The sequence below is a fragment of the Pocillopora verrucosa genome, chromosome 5, assembly GCF_036669915.1.
Source record: "Pocillopora verrucosa isolate sample1 chromosome 5, ASM3666991v2, whole genome shotgun sequence".
NCBI classification, from domain to species: Eukaryota; Metazoa; Cnidaria; class Anthozoa; order Scleractinia; family Pocilloporidae; genus Pocillopora; species Pocillopora verrucosa.
In genome coordinates, this window is record NC_089316.1 from 2,775,082 (window position 1) to 2,791,742 (window position 16,661).

General features: G+C 40.1%; 2 protein-coding genes across 6 annotated transcripts; both read right to left on the bottom strand.

Annotated features, from left to right (window-relative positions):
* Nucleotides 1-546: 546 nt before the first annotated feature.
* On the bottom strand, nt 547-4,418 carry LOC131768573 (uncharacterized). Of its 2 annotated transcripts, none has more exons than XM_059084295.2 (4): nt 4,168-4,418; nt 2,460-2,525; nt 1,895-2,194; nt 547-1,279 (listed from the first exon to the last, which is right to left on the bottom strand). In XM_059084295.2, exons 1-4 carry the CDS (start codon nt 4,315-4,317, stop codon nt 1,202-1,204), a joined length of 594 nt encoding a protein of 197 aa, XP_058940278.2. In that variant the 5' UTR covers nt 4,318-4,418; the 3' UTR covers nt 547-1,201. The 2 variants fall into 2 exon arrangements, with proteins under 2 accessions (XP_058940278.2, XP_058940277.2); XM_059084294.2 differs by having other exon boundaries at nt 547-1,282; nt 4,168-4,415.
* Nucleotides 4,419-6,373: 1,955 nt separating this feature from the next.
* Nucleotides 6,374-16,473, bottom strand: LOC131768574 (uncharacterized). 4 transcript variants are annotated; one of them, XM_066167345.1, is made up of 5 exons: nt 10,212-10,617; nt 8,378-8,443; nt 7,817-8,113; nt 6,757-6,960; nt 6,374-6,631 (listed from the first exon to the last, which is right to left on the bottom strand). In XM_066167345.1, the coding sequence occupies exons 1-4, from the start codon at nt 10,308-10,310 to the stop codon at nt 6,880-6,882; spliced, it is 543 nt and encodes a 180-aa protein (XP_066023442.1). In that variant the 5' UTR covers nt 10,311-10,617; the 3' UTR covers nt 6,374-6,631; nt 6,757-6,879. The 4 variants fall into 4 exon arrangements, with proteins under 4 accessions (XP_066023442.1, XP_058940280.2, XP_066023441.1 ...); XM_066167343.1 differs by lacking the exons at nt 6,374-6,631; nt 6,757-6,960; nt 7,817-8,113; nt 8,378-8,443 and adding exons at nt 8,502-9,524; nt 12,854-13,147; nt 14,837-14,899; nt 15,468-16,473 and having other exon boundaries at nt 10,212-10,766; XM_059084297.2 differs by having other exon boundaries at nt 6,374-6,957.
* Nucleotides 16,474-16,661: the final 188 nt, after the last annotated feature.

Genomic DNA, 16,661 nt, shown 5'->3' on the forward strand with positions numbered 1-16,661 from the left:
GCATGGCATCAACAAATGGCTGAGGTATATGTAACGTACTTCAAAATGGTCCACGATGCCGAATGCAAAAAGGATAACTGACATTACCAGCTGAATTATCGAAATGATTTTCAATTCTAACCGACTGAACGCCATGTCTAGTTTAATATATTTTCGTCACGTTTAATTATAAGCTAAAACTGAATTAGTGAAACATGCACAATAACACATTCCCAGACTTGTCGCAGTGATTGCCGGTGTGGGCCAAAGATAACTTTGAGAACGATATCATGTTTAGTCATTTAAATGTTTAGATGTTTTAGAATTACCGACAGCAAACTACAATGAATTAGCAAATATTCATTTGGAAACACTCCCTTGGGCTTGGGAAAGAAAGTTTTAAACTAAATCGAGTATGATTTGTAAGGCTTTTTTTTCTCGCACTATGTGACAACTTTTTGAGCCCTCAATTTGAGGGTCAAACTAGTTATTAACTTGTCTCTCTGTCTATTTTCTCCTCGCTGCATCGCCCCTGACTAAAAAGTTAAGCAACGAGAATAACGGAAATGATCCCAAACGAAAGAGGCTCTTTATTGTAAAACAAATTCCTTTTGTTCGTACCATAGGAAATGTAAAGCGAACAGTATCAAGAATATGTATACTGATGATGGGGGTGTAAAGGCTATTATATTCCCAAGATTCTACACTATACTAGTAGTAACAGAGAGAGAAAGAGAAAGATCCGAAACGACGGAGGCGGATTGGGAAGGAGGGTGGGGCGTTAAAGCCGTAAGTTGATGACAACATTTCTACATTCGTGGAGGTTACTCGTTAATTATATTTTACGCTTTCTTCAAGCTTCCGGGTACATTTTGATCTTAAGATATCTAGCAAACATTTCGGCCACGAAAAGACATAAATTACTTTGATTAATCATCAAAACTAGTTTACAGGTACACCACGCAAAATGAAAAAATAGCAAAAATGGAAAAAAAAATAAATCCTTTTGAAGGTTGTATAAATTTAAGATAAGTTTAGATTAAAAACTAACTAATATTAAAATATAAAAATTCAAATACTACTTATATTATACTACTAATACTACTTCTAATAACATTCTTGGTTTTTTGGTTTTAACAATTAATTTACTATCATGGCGTTAAAAAAGCAATGGATTACATCTGGTCGCCCTCTGTACAGCAGTGTATGGAACGGATACCATCTAAGCTGCCTCTTGATCTGAACTCGAGAATAACAAAGGGGCATCATCCTCTGCCACTTGACGATAAGCAACGCCTGCCTGCTGATTAGATACAATGAAAAATATTTTACATAAGGTAACAGTCGTTACTCATCACGTAGGGGGGTTAGTTATGGGTAGGGGTGGGAGGTTTTTCGGAGGGATTACTTGGTTTTGAGGGGGAACGGAGGGGGGGGGTCAGTCGTCGCTAATAGAGTAAGACGCGTTTATTGTTTATTGTAACTTCCAACTAGGGCTTTTCGGTTGATTTTTTTCGGTCGGTTGGTTGGTGATCATAAAAATAATATAAAGCCTTAGTGGGGGAGTGAGATGAACATCATTACAAAAAATAAGAAACCCTCCGGTCCCCAAAGTCCCCTTAGGTGGCAAATAATGACTAATCGCTGAAATACTCTCAAAGTAATACAGTTCTGAATTGAAAAATTTCGCATTTGGCATAAAAATAAATTGCACTAGTATTTGAATGATCTTTCTAAAGATGACATCTTTTACATCAAGAGTAGGTAATGTCCCCTTATATTCTTCTTCTAAAATAAACGCTGACAAAGAACAGGATGTATCACTGAAGTTTGGGATGTCGTCCTTTCAGATCATAAGTTCTTTTGTCGTTGTTGTATCTAATTTATTAACTGCATAGGGAGTAATTTCACAAACCTGGATATCCTGTGGCTCCTTAGCCATGGCCTTGCCGGTTTGGACACTTGCCATGACAAGTATGATTTCGAGGATGGAACATATGATAATGAAGACATGTACAGCTATCATGGTTTTTTCCTCTTTCTGGAACTCGATTTCTGCGTCTTTATCAGCAAACCATTTAAAATTCTGGTGATTACCAGTTTGTGCTTCCAAGTATTTGAAGAACAATATGTCGTTCAGTGCCATCGCATAGGTATATATGGTTAGTACTGATAGAGCGGCGCATGCAATGCTCACAGACCTCAGGCCGATTATCTGCAATAATGAATGGCAGGGGAAGCTAAGTTTTCATGGCGTAAAATCACTCGCGTTTTAAACGTTAAGATTTTAGAGGTACGACGTTCTCGGTCAAACACCATAATATTCTTTAAAGGGCACGCTAGGTGGGAAAATTGTCGAGAAGAAGCAAAGAATAATAAAACAAACAAACTAACTAACAAAAACAAAAAAAATCAGTCAAACATACTTCACTTACTACATAGACCGACTTTTAAGAGTATTATGCTATTTTAATCCTTACCAAAGCAGAGGACGGTCTGGACCCGTTCACTGTTAAAACCAATCCCATGATGCCGATGGGTATGACCTGAAAAAAACATTTAACTGCTCGATCAGTAGTCATAGAATACATACGATTAATATCGGAGTTGATTTCAATAGCATCACTTTTAAGCAGGAAAAAAAAAACAGACATGATAAGATCCACTATAGATACAGTTCAAAAAACCTGTGTGATAACTCATTTATTTCGCGCAGATTGCTCATTATAATAAGAGACTTTTAAAATGCTATCGATGAAAGCCGATGCAAATCGAAAACGTATCTATCTAAACTCGATAACAAAGGTTTTATCTTGATTCTTTGTTAAGTTCAAAAAACAATTCTCGCTTACACGGGAAGCGAACTTTGTTAATTGTCAAAAAGCTGACTTGAGGGCAATTCACACAGAAAATGTGCCGACATGTTCATTTCGCGGCGCAGCATGATTAAACTGCCCGACAGAATATTCGAAGCATCAGTGGAATTTTCTTGGCTAGCACTGCCTTCAGATAAAGAGTGTTTTCCCGTTTCAAGCGATTTCCCCGACTCAGTAGATCCCGAGATATCATTTTTTTAGAACAGATTTTTACAAGTGCGGGTTATCTGCCAGTGCGGGTGATCTGTTGAAAATTTTTTCACGCCATTGCAAAAATTGACCGAGGCGGGTAATCTGCCGCGCGGGTAAATGATCGAAATTACGGTAAATGTTAAAATAGGAGGAGGCATGAAGTAGAATTAGGAAGAGAGACAAACGAAGAAGTACATTCATTGTAAATTTATTCAGATGTCTTCAATTTATTGTGGAAGAAAAGCATTCTCTGTAAAATGTTGTTTTTCCGGCTTTATTTGATTTTACAGAAGACATTTTACAGAAGCCTTTAGCTAGCGTGACTTATGTCACGCAACCTAATTGACGTATGGGAGCCTTACATTGAATCCAAAAATACTCTCATCGACAGATTTTTCCGAAAACTTCTATCTACAAATAAAAGCTTACGTTGTTCTTAAAAGAGAAATTCGAGGTCAAATCATCGAGTTCCCATCGTCTGGCAGTGCAATCATTAGCATTTCTGATCGACTTCCGCGAGTGTAAAACATCCTACGCAATGTTTATTTTGTTAACTTCACAGCAAAACTGAGAGAAGTCCTAATATAACTTTAGAATGATGCGGACTGTTTTATCGAAGTATTGTGATATATTTCTCAATCTTCGAACTACTTTGATCGCTCAACATATAAAAACAGCAAAAGTTGAATGTTTCCAAGTCACAGACGACCGATTCACTTTTGAAGGGCAAACTTTGTATTCTACGTTTCCAATGTCAACATATTTTGACCCAATTTGAGAGTGCGGTTGTATTCTTATCGAAAGAATTACGGACGAGATATTTGCAGGTGGAAGGTTGTGAATCCTAATGGTTTCAGATTATCCAGTAAAATGTGATTCTACGTAAAACATTCGCCCGACATTTGTAGTATGAGGGATTGGAACAGGATTTTACTTTAAGCTTCGAAGTAAATCCTCTCCCAAAATAACAAAATTAGAACACCGTAACGACCAGATGCTTATTTAGAACAGCAAGATCCAATATCTTTGCATGTTTTGCTGACCTAAACCCTCTGCTAGAAAATGTAAATTTAGACAGTGCTTTGTATTTGCACTCTTTTGAGAAATATAATATACTTACAAGTAGAGCAATCCAAATTGGCATCAATATGAGACTGGCATACATGTAGCGAACTTCAAAATGGTCAACCATTCCGAGAACGAAGAGGATACCTGCCATTACAAGCTGAGCGATCGAAATAATTTTAAGGTCTCGTTTGTTGGACGCCATTTTGCTGGATTCCTTGGCAAACTCAAAGAAACAATAGAGAAGTTCGCGAGGCGGACTACAATTTATACGCCTGATGACGCCAACAGCCCTAAGAATTTGCGTGCTCCGTATGACCTCACAATTCTGTGGGTTTGAGGCCGCGTGACGTCAGTTATGTGATACGCTTGTTGTCTTACAAATTAGTTGTTTGTAATTTGCATACGGTCGACCTCGGAAAGACGCAAGTGATCCCGAGAAATGTTCATAAATACTGTAAATCGTACCATTTCATCCCCAAAATCCGCTTAATGACAGTCAGATAAATAAAGTTCACTTACCTTCGTTTTTCTGTGTTGTCTGGAGTGATTTTGCAGGGTTTTGGGACGGTTAATTCCCCACTATGCACTTGTGCCCCTTCAAAGGCAAGGGAAAAACACAAGGCGTGCAACTTCCAGGATCGTCTGGGCCGAAAGCCTCCAGAACTTCACAGAATTTCTTCCGCTTCCAAATTTCGCTCACCTCCCAGCTTCGAGCACGTTAGAAGTAGATAAACGTACAAGAACCAAGCCAAAAATCAGTGCGATTGTCCGCCTCTAACCACCTCGAAAGCCTACTCGATTTCCGACCTTCGCTCATGGCTCGACCGTCGACACATGATGTGGACCGATCTACGTCAAAAGATACTATGACCTCGTTATCATGTACTTTCTCGTGACTGATTTTTGACACGAAGTGCGTAGAGTTAATACCTGAGTAGTTTGACTTGCTTTTCAGGGGGGGGGGGGGGGAGTTACGAAAACGAAGACCCCGAAGACGAAGACTTAAGACCCCCTTACGAAAACGAAGATCCATTACGAAAACGAAGACCCCCTACGAAAACGAAGACCCCTTATGAAAACGAAGACCCCCACCAAAACGAAGACCCATCACTAAAACAAGTTCAAAAGAGGTTGGTATCACCTTTGTGGACAAGATGATACCAACCTCTTTGTACTTGTTTTAATAATGTGTCTTGGTTTTCGTGATGGGTCTTCGTTTTCGTGATGGGTCTTCGTTTTCGTAGGGGTCTTCGTTTTCGTAATGGGTCTTCGTTTTCGTAGGGGGGTCTTAGATCTTCGTTTTCGTAACTACCGTCAAGGGGGACAGGATGTTGGCTGGGTATGCCGACAAATCGTAAGCAAAGGTGCAAGATACAATTGGTCTTAACGGTGTGTTAGGCATGTGTATCTAAGGTAAGCCGTAGATCCCGGGTGGCTCTTTGTTCCTAGGTTTGATCTTGTTGTAGATAGTTTAAGATAGATTTCCATTTCGTTTCAAGCTGAGAAGCTTTTCTGTGAGGAGGGTGGCAAAGTGTTTTTGCGTGACACGTGATGGCCCCAAAATTTGCAGGGTGACGCGTGGTTGAACCCAAATTATCTACGTGACGCGGACCGGACATTACAACATAATGCGAGATTTGCTATTTTACAAGCGCGTGACAGGTGATTTACAAGACTCACTAATTATATTTCCGCGATAAGTAATAAGAAAGACTAGAAAGTATCCAAATCTATCGAATGAAGGATCCCAAAGAACGTCGACGCAAATGACCCAAACGGCTGAACGGATAAAACTCGTCAGAGTTTTGGTGTCAGTTTATGCCGTCCGAGAAGATGGTAAGGCAAGCAATGAGCCAGTACACAAGGAAAAATTTTGTGTACCAGTTAGCGGTGTACAAAATTTTTCCAAGGTCGCCATAAAGACCAAAACGAATTTAAAAGCCACGTTGTATCCTTTACTGACATAAAGACAGTGGCGCACAGAAGGGAACTGGGCAAAGCTTTGACTTAAAGGTTGCCCTTGTATCAAAGAATAGTAAAGGTGGAGTTGACGTCCGTGACTCAGTTCGTACGCAAGACTTCTGGAGCCACGAGTGGAAAGTTCAAAGTTCATACAAAGTTCATAGCAAAGTTCATACTAGCTCTCGCGAGATAACTAGTGAGCCATATATGAATTCAAACTGAGTTCAAACCGTGAAAACAATGTCAAAACAACGACTACTGACTTATTAAACAACAAACTATGATGTCTATGATGCCCAGACAAACATCTCAGATGTTGAATTGAAAAAGTATAAAATATTCGCGAAAAGAACTTCGAAGGTGAGGCAACAACAAGCTACTGGATGAAGAGGATTGAATACTTGAATAGTAAATACGTAGGCTTAACTCTTGTTTTAAATATTCTGATTCTTTAATTTGTTTTTACAATGTTCAATACCTGAAAAGTACGATTTGATATTGCGATACGAAGCCCGAGTAAATCGTCTCGGAGCCAGTAAGTCGTCTTTATTTGTCTGGAAAAAAGCAATATGATAAGTGAAACGCAGTTCATTCCAGGCTGAAAAACGTTGGATACAATATGATTTTGTTAATATATCTGATAGGTTGAAATCTTACAGTATTAGCTTGGCGTACTTACTCCTTTTCACGAGACGCGTGACTGGTTAAAAACATTCTTCGTGATGTGTGATTTAATAAAGAAATTCAGCGTGATGTGTGATTGGGACAGGGTCTGTACAGCAGTGTATGGAACGGATACCATCTAAGCTGCCTCTTGATCTGAACTCGAGAATAACAAAGGGAGATATTCCTCTGCCACCAGACGATAAGCAACGCTTGCCTGCTGATTAGATATCATGAAAAATATTTTACGTAAGGTAATAGTCATCATTCATCACCTACGGGTGGAGGGGGTGGAGGGGGTGGAGGGGGGCAGGGGTGGGAGGTTTTTAATTCGGAGGGATGACTTGGATTTGAGGTAAACGGAGGGGAACAGTGAACAGTCGTCGTCGCTAATAGAGTATAAAGGGGAACTGTAGAAAATTGACCTCCAATGGGGGGGAGGGGAGGGGAATCATAAAAATACTCCAGAGCCTTAGAGGGGAATGAGGTAACTGTTATTGTAAAACAAACAAAACCTTCCGATTCCCCAATTCCCCTTAGTTCGTTATTCATCGCTGGGGGTGGTCGGAGGTCACATGAATTTCAGGGGGAATGGAGGGGGTGGACCATTCGTCGTTAACCGAGTATAAAGGGGGGGGGGGGGTCTGTGGACAATTGACCGCGAATAAGGGGAGGTGGGGATCACAAAAATACTCCAGAGCCTTTTGATGGGGGGGGGGGGGAGGGGATGAGGTAAATTTTATTGTCAAACAAACAAAACCCCCCGGTCCTCAAAGTCCCGTAAGGTGACATACAATGACCGATCCCTAAAATCCTATCGTATCGCAAATCTGAACTGAAAAATTTCTCGTTTGCCAAACAAAGAAATTACACTAGTACTTGAATGATCTTTTCAAAGATAACATCGTTTACATCGGGAGAACGTAATGTCACCCTATTTTCTCCTTCTAATAAATAAATAAATACCGGCTGAAAATGAACAAGATGCATTATTTGATGTGGTGCTTTCGGATCATAAGTTCTTTTATCGTTGTCATATCTAATTTAGTAACTGCATAGAGAATAACTTCACAAACCTGAGTGTCCTGTGGCTCCTTAGCCATGGCCTTGGCGGTCCGGACACTAGCCATGGCAAGTATAATTTCGAGGATGGAACACATGATAATCAAGACATGTACAGCTATCATGGTTTTTTCCTCTTTCTGGAACTCGATTTCAACGTCTTTATCGGCAAACCATGGAGATTCCTGGTATTCAGTTTTTGCCTCCATATATTTGATGAATAATACGCTATTGAGTGCCATCGCATAGGTAAATGTGGTTAGAACTGATACAGCAGCACATGCAATGCTCACTGACCTCAGGCCGCTCATCTGCAATAATCAGTGGCACGGGAAGCTAAGTTTTCACGGCGTAAAATCACACGTGTTTTAAACGTTAAGATTTTAGAGGTACAACGTTCTCGGTCAAACACCATAATATTCTTTAAAGGGCACGCTCGGCGGGAAAGTTTTCGAGAAGAAGCAAAGAAAAATAAAAAAACAAACAAACAAACAAAAACCAAAAAGATCAGTCAAACATACATCACCTATTACCTGGATCGACATTTAAGAGTATTATGCTATTTTAATTCTCACCAAAGCTGAGGAGGGTGTAGATCTGTTCATGACTAAAACCAATCCCATGATGCCAATGGGTATGACCTTAAAAAGAGTTAGAAGAATATTCAACCCCTCGATTACTAGTTATAAAATGTAAACGAGTAATACTAGTGTTGATTTCAATAGGGTTACTATTTGAGAAGGTACTTATTTCTATATTCCAGCTGACAAGTCCCTGAAGGACATCGATTAATCGACATGAGCACGGAAATGATAAAGTGCATTTCGAATGATCGTCGTAAAATTGTAAATTAGTAATAAATGGTAAAGTGGAAGGAGACATTGAAGTAGGATTAGGAAGAGAGACAACGAAGCAGTAGATTCGTGGTAAATTTATTCACATCTTCAATTTATTGTGGAAGAAACGCAATCTCTGTAAAATGTTGGCTTTCCGGCTATATTTGATTGACAGATGTCATATACACTGATTGTAGACATTTAATTTGTCTGGAAGCAAAGCCAAACATAGCCTTATAAAAAAAGTAATAACTAAAATTTTGAAATTAATTCTCAATTTAACAGGCAACCAGTGCAAAGAACGTAAAACTGGTGTTATATGACAGAATCTAGGAACAATGCAAACTAACCTGGCTGCTGTATTTTGAACTCTTTGCAGGTTATTTAAATGAATATCAGGCACTCCAAAAAGAAGGCGATTACAATAATCTATTCTTCCTATTACTAACGCATGAAACTGATATTTCCGCAGTTTCTCTAGAAAGATATTTCCTGATGCGCCTTAAATTATATAAGAAATAAAATGCTGCATTACATGTGTTGTTAATATGTGTAGTGAGACTCGTGTTCGCATAGAACCATGTTCCTAAGTTCTTTACTCTGTTGGAGTTACTCTAACGTTACCAATAGGTAGATGGTCGACTTTGACTTTCGTCGACTACTGTCTGGTTCCAATTATCAAAAATTCCGTCTTATCATCTTTAAGCTTAGTTTTTCTCCCAGCATCCAATTACGTATGGCTTTCACACATTGTTCCATAGCAGTAATAGCATCGTGCTGATCTACATCTGAATTCGGTTTGAACGATAGATACAGTTGGGTATCATCAGCGTATGTAAGACATCTGGAAGGTGACCACGTCTTAAACAAAAAGCTTAAGTCGTTCCTAAAAGAGAAATTCGGGGTCAAATCATCGAGTTCCCTTTGTCTGGCAATGTGCTCATAGCATCTGGTCGACTTCCGCTTGTGTAAAACATCCTGCGCAATATTTAATTTGTTGACTCTGTAGCAAAACTGAGAGATATCCCTAGATAACTTTAGAATAATTCGGACTGTTTTATCGAAGTACTGTGATATATTTCTCAATCTTCGAACTACTTTGATCCCTCAACATATAAAAACAACAATAGTTGAATGTTCCCAGGTCTCAGACGACCGATTCGCTTTTGAAGGGCGAACTTTGTATTCTCCCTGTTCTATGTCATCATATCCTAACCCAGTTTGAGAGTGCGGTTGTATTCTTATCGAAAGAATTGCAGACAAGATATTTGCAGGTGGAAAGGTTATGAATCCTGATGGTTTCAGACTATCCAGTGAAATGTGATTCTACGTAATACATTCGCCCGAAATTTGTAGTATGAGGGATTTGAACAGCATTTCACTTTAAGCTTCGAAGTAAATCCTGTCCCAAAATAACGAGACTAGAACACCGTAACGACTAGATACTTAGTTAGAACGACAAGATTCAATATCAATGCATCTTTTCCGGACCCAAACCCTCTGCTGGAAAATGCAATCACAGACTACTTTACAATTTGCAATTGCACTCTTATGAGAAATATACTGTACTTACAAGAAGAGAAATCCAAATTGGCATCAATATAAGACTGGCACACATGTAGCGAACTTCAAAATGATCTACCATTCCGAGAACAAAGAAGATAGCTGCCATTACAAGCTGAGCGATCGAGATAATTGTAAGGTGTAAGGGGAGGGTGTAATTAAATGCTTGATAACTAGTATTTAGTCACCTGCACTAGATCTAACCCTAAGCAATTATTATTGCTCAACATTTTTTTTTTTCCTCAATAACATGCTATTTGCTACTTTATTTCTAATATATAATAGCTTCTGAAGCCTTGTTGGAATACAATTCATTTGCGTTACGTTACAGTTACGTTTCGTTTTTCGCAGCTTCATCGTTGGTTATACACTCATATTATTGCTTTTAAGCTAAATATGATGTTTCCAAAAAACGAACATTCAGTGACTACATGCGCTGTGGCCGCTGGAAGCTACCATTCCTAGTTGGCTCCAGAATCGGAACGGTCATCATAGCTTGTGTTGGAAAAGCCTGCAGTTGGATAGGTACTTGTCCACTTTCGATATAATGATACGGATAGTCAGCCTAAAAAAGAGGAAAGATATATCAAGTTAAATAACGAGAAAAAGGAAAGGAGAAGTATATAGTAAGGGAGGGAAAATGGTTCAGGGGAAAGAAGGGAAGATGTGCTCGTAAAATGCTTGAAAGTTGCTTGCTGAACAACACAATGAAAACTTCGCTAAAAAAGTGCCAAAAATCCAAAAACTTGTTAACACCGTTCAGAAATAGATGGTTAGAGGCCGCCTTTCTTCGCAAACAGCTCTTTAAAATCAAGTCAAAGAAAAATATAGCTTTTAATTAACGTTTGTATAAAAATACCAAGAAATTTAGGTGGCCACTTTTTAAACATTAGGTAGCAACTTTTTTAATTTTTGAACTTTTGTCAATTTTTTAGCTAATTTTTGGCGTTCAGAGAGCAATCCTCTAGCATTTTACAGGCACAATCGGGACAGGCCTGAAAAAAAGGAAGGCCAGAGAGATAGACAGGTAAGAAGAGGGAGAGAAATGAAGGGAAGGAGGAAAGACAGAAAGAGAAAGAGAAGGAGAAAGAGACGAAGGAAGGGAGGGATGAAAGAGAAGGTGGAGGAGAAGAAGAATTGATGGAAGAAACGGAGGAATGGAGGGAGAAGTCTGGGAAGAAAAAATGAAGGGAATGGAGGGAAGAGAGATAGAAGAAGAGGTTGAAAAGAATAGAGGAAGAAATGAAAGAAGGGAGGTAAAGAAAGAGGTATGGGAGGAGGAGAAAAGGGAGGGAGGACTGGAGAGAGATGGAAAGGAGGGAGGGAGAAGGGAGAGGGAACAGGAGAGAGAAAAAAGAGAGGGAGGACTGGAGAGAGATGGAAAGGAGGGAGAGAGAAGGGAGAGGAAATAGGAGAGAGAAAAGGAGAGGGAGGACTGGAGAGAGATGGAAAGGAGGGAGAGAGAAGGGAGAGGGAACAGGAGAGACAAAAGGAGAGAGAGGACTGGAGAGAGATGGAAAGGAGGGAGAGAGAAGGGAGAGGGAACAGGGGAGACAAAAGGAGAGGGAGGACTGGAGAGAGATGGAAAGGAGGGAGAGAGAAGGGAGAGGGAACAGGAGAGACAAAGGAGAGGGAGGACTGGAGAGAGATAGAAAGGAGGGAGAGAGAAGGGAGAGGGAACAGGAGAGACAAAAGGAGAGGGAGGACTGGAGAGAGATGGAAAGGAGGGAGAGAGAAGGGAGAGGGAACAGGAGAGACAAAAGGAGAGGGAGGACTGGAGAGAGATGGAAAGGAGGGAGAGAGAGGGGAGAGGGAACAGGAGAGAGAAAAAGAGAGAGAGGACTGGAGAGGGATGGAAAGGAGGGAGAGAGAGGGGAGAGGGAACAGGAGAGAGAAAAGGAGAGGGAGGACTGGAGAGAGATGGAAAGGAGGGAGAGAGAAGGGGGAGGGAACAGGAGAGAGAAAAAGAGAGGGAGGACTGGAGAGAGATGGAAAGGAGGGAGAGAGAAGGGAGAGGGAACAGGAGAGAGAAAAGGAGAGGGAGGACTGGAGAGAGATGGAAAGGAGGGAGAGAGAAGGGAGAGGGAACAGGAGAGAGAAAAGGAGAGGGAGGACTGGAGAGAGATGGAAAGGAGGGAGAGAGAAGGGAGAGGGAACAGGAGAGAGAAAAGGAGAAGGAGGACTGGAGAGAGATGGAAAGGAGGGAGAGGGAACAAGAGAGAGAAAAAGATGGAGGAATAAAGAGAGAAAGAGTGGAAGGTGAGGTTGGGGGAGGGGGGAGGCGACAGGGATGGAGGATGGTGAAGGGAGGTAAGGTGAGACGTAGGAAGTAAGTCGTCGAGCGAAAGCAAAGGATGATGAAGAGGAAATGAAGTGAGAGCCCTTACTTTTAGACCTCAGTACCCTATTCGATTAACCCTTTAACCCTTAGGACTGATTAGTAACTATTTTCTCCTGTCAGTATCACCCTTAAAACAAACATTGAGGTCATGAGAATAAAGGAAATGATCAGCAACTAAAGAGGCTCTTAATCGTTTAACAAATTCTCTTTGTCAATATCATAGGAAATGTATAGAGAATGTTATGGAGAAAATGTATTCTGATGTTAAGGTGTAAAAGGTTAATAACTCTTCTCTGAGTAGCGCAACATACCTGATTTTCCTGCGGCGACTGACGCCCAGTTTCACCGCTCCGAGCAGTTGCCACGGCGAGAATGATCTCACAGATGGTAAATATGACAATCAAGGCATGTATGGCTATCATGGTGTTTTCCTGGTCTTCAAACTTGATTTTTGTGTCTTTAGCCCAAAAGAAGGAAAAACCCTCTGTATTATCGTATTTGTCGTACTTGAAACTCAATAAAGCTTTCAGAGCCCACGAATACGCTTCAAGTACCACCGCAGAAACCACAACAGAGGCAATACTAATTGAAGTGAGCCAATTTATCTGAAATTATGATATCAGAGGAGAAGGCAATCATTTTCTGAGCTTCAAATATAATGCTTATGGAAAAATCCTTGCTCATGGAAAAGTCAAAAGCGGAAGAAAGTCTAGTATAAAGAAAAAAAAACAGAGAGAAAAAGGCCCAAAGAAGAGAGAAAGAGTACCATTCTGCTGTGAAGTGCGCGATGCAAACAAAATATGCAAACAAAATATGCAAACAAAATATGCAAACAAAATATGCAAACAAAATATGCAAACAAAATATGCAAACAAAATATGCAAACAAAATATGCAAACAAAATATGCAAATAACTTGAAAAAGGAGCCCCAAGACGAGCGATTGCCTCAAATATTCCCCCAGGGGACTCGCCCAGGTACGAGATCATTACACCCTCCTGATTTAATAATTTTTATTTGAAAATACGTTTATCTAAATAACTCGGGTGCTTTTAAAGACTTCAGAACTTTTTTCTTATCGGAAGGAAGAAAAACGATTTTTTCGGCCTTTGAAGAAGGGAGGTAACCTTAAGTGCTGGAGATTTGCTATCACTTTGGTAAACAACTGTTTTAAAAATAAAAGCTAAGTTTTCCGTTTGTCTCACGATTTTGTCACGTGTGAAGTAGATCGCGACGTTTCTACTGCATACTGCTAGTCTTCTTCAGGCGATGAGGTCGACTGGTCATGCGTGATCTTATAAAGCATGATGCTCTGCTGTGATTAGAACTGCCTAGATGTAAGGAAAGGCCGCAAATTGCCATATGTTGTTTAGAATGATTAGGGAGATAAAAGTGTCTATCGACTGTTTTTATCGTCCTTGTAATTTCCTTCCACGTCGCGTAGGTGTTCTCGGAATCGGTAACCTAGTCGTCTTCGTGTTTCACCAATGTATAACTTATTGCAATAAGTGCAAGTTATGCAGTAAATGACATTGGCGGAGGTGCTCTAAAAGTGATCAGTGATCTTAATGGATTCTTTTTGGCAGAGGTCGGCCCGCCAAACTACAGCTACGCCGCCTTTGTCGGCCGCTTGAGTGACCTCTGTCACTTAGATTGGAAAATTTGGTGTTACGATTGAATTTAAGTTTGTTGATATCGTGGCGACATTTTTTGATAAAAAACTTGCTCTCTGGGAAAGTCCATTTAGACTTTCGAACCTGAAGTGTTTCGCCGCGTTCAGTTGAAAGCCTTTTTTCATGACAAAGAGGATGATTCTAACACCTCGAACAAAGATATTTTCGAAACACTTCAGATTCGAAAGTCTAAATGGACTCCCCCAGAGGGCCAGTTCGCAACTGTAGATTTTACCATCAGAAAATGTCGCTTCGAGGTCACTTTCATACCACTACCTTTTTTACGATACTGTTTTAAATGTCACGCAGAATTAAGTAAGATTTTATTTTTTTTAAGCATCACTAATCTAATAACCGGTAATTTATTGTTAACAACTAGGTTGAAAACGTAAATTGGCCACCGTAAACCCACACACAACCCACAATTCCTTCAATTGCTCTGACAAAGGGCTAACGCTCGAAATGTCAGCTCTTTTACTCTTTATGGTGGCCAATTTACGTTTTCAACTCAGTTGTTAACACTTAATTACCTGCTACACTCTCCCACCGACGCAGCACTACAGTTTCTTTTAAAACTTACGCCCTTTAATCTAATAACGTATAAATTCGTTATCATTCTCACCAGAATCGGGGAGCGTCTGGACCTGATTGCCAGAATAAATCCCATAATGCTCGCTGGCAATACCTATCCAAGCAAGAAGCAAAATTTAAGTTTTGGAAATCAAGTAAAATGCCTGAAAAATTGTTTACAATTGTTTGTTTACAAAACCATCACAAGCTTTTTTGCCCTCCCCCAGTAGTTCGTGTATTCTATAAATGTTTTCATCATATTACATTTCGCTTTAGGATTTCGCTTTCCTATCTAATGTTCGCGGCTGTAATAATATCTGTGTTCGGTTTATGAACACCATACCTTGTAGCACTAATCGCTAGCTCTTAAGCTAAATATTGAGCGCCATTATCAACCTACATTCCCCGATGAAAGGCAGCTGTGAGGGTTGTGTGAAATTTGGTCGCAGTGGTCGGATTATTGAAACGAAGAGAAGCACCAGCAAAAAGGAGTTTTACATCTTCGCCATGAACTCCGAAAAATCATAAGCTTTGTATCGAATAACATTGCAATAAATCATATAATAATATAAGGAGTTTTATATCTTCGCCATGAACTTCGAATTTCTCGTATTTAACAGTCAAAAGCATGAGCGTAGGCAACAAAACACCCGTAGTTCGATGTCTTGGGCACGTGTACTTACAAGAGCTGCTATCCAGCATGGCATCAACAAATGGCTGAGGTATATGTAACGTACTTCAAAATGGTCCACGATGCCGAGTGCAAAAAGGATAACTGACATTACCAGCTGAATTATGGAAATGATTTTCAATTCTAGCCGACTAAACGCCATGTCTAGTTTAATATATTTCCGACACGTTTAATTATCAGCTAAAACTGAATTAATGAAACATACCCAATATCTCGTTCCCAGACTTGTCGCAATGATTGCCGGTCTGGGCTAATAATGGGTAATGATGGTTTTGAGAACGAAAACGCAAAGATTGTCGGTCTGGGTAATGATGGTTTTGCGAACGAGATCATGTTTAGTCATTTAAATGTTTAGATATTTTAGAATTATCGACAGCGAACTACAGTGATTTGGAAATATTCATTTAGAAATACTCCCTTGAGCTTGGGAAAAAAAATGTTAAACTAAATCGATTATGATTTGTAAGGCTTTTTTTAATTATTATTTCTCGCACTATGTGACGACTACCTCTATGACTGACTGACAGACTGATTATTGACTGACTGACTGACCGACTGGCTGATTGACTGACTGACTGACTGACTGACTGACTGGCTGACTGACTGACTGACTGACTGACTGGCTGACCTACCAACTGACTGACAGACTGACTCACTGACTGACCGCCTGACTGACTGACTGACTGACTGAGTGACTGGTTGACTGACTAAGTGACTGACTAATGGACGGACTGACTGATTTATTGACTGTCTGACAGGCTGATTGACTGACTAACTGACTGATTTACTAACTGACTGATTTACTGACTAACTAACTGACTGACCGACTGACTGACTGACTGATTAACCGACTTAACGACTGATTAGCTGATTGACTGATTGACTTAATGACTGACTGACCAACTAATTGACTGATTGACTGACCAATTGACTGACTGAACAACTCACTAACTGACTAACTGACTAACCGACTAACTGACTAACCGACTAACTGACTAACCGACTAACTGACTAACCGACTAACTGACTAACCGACTAACTGACTAACCGACTAACTGACTAACCGACTAACTGACTAACCGACTAACTGACTAACCGACTAACTGACTAACCGACTAACTGACTAACCGACTAACTGACTAACCGACTAACTGACTAACCGACTAACTGACTAACCGACTAACTG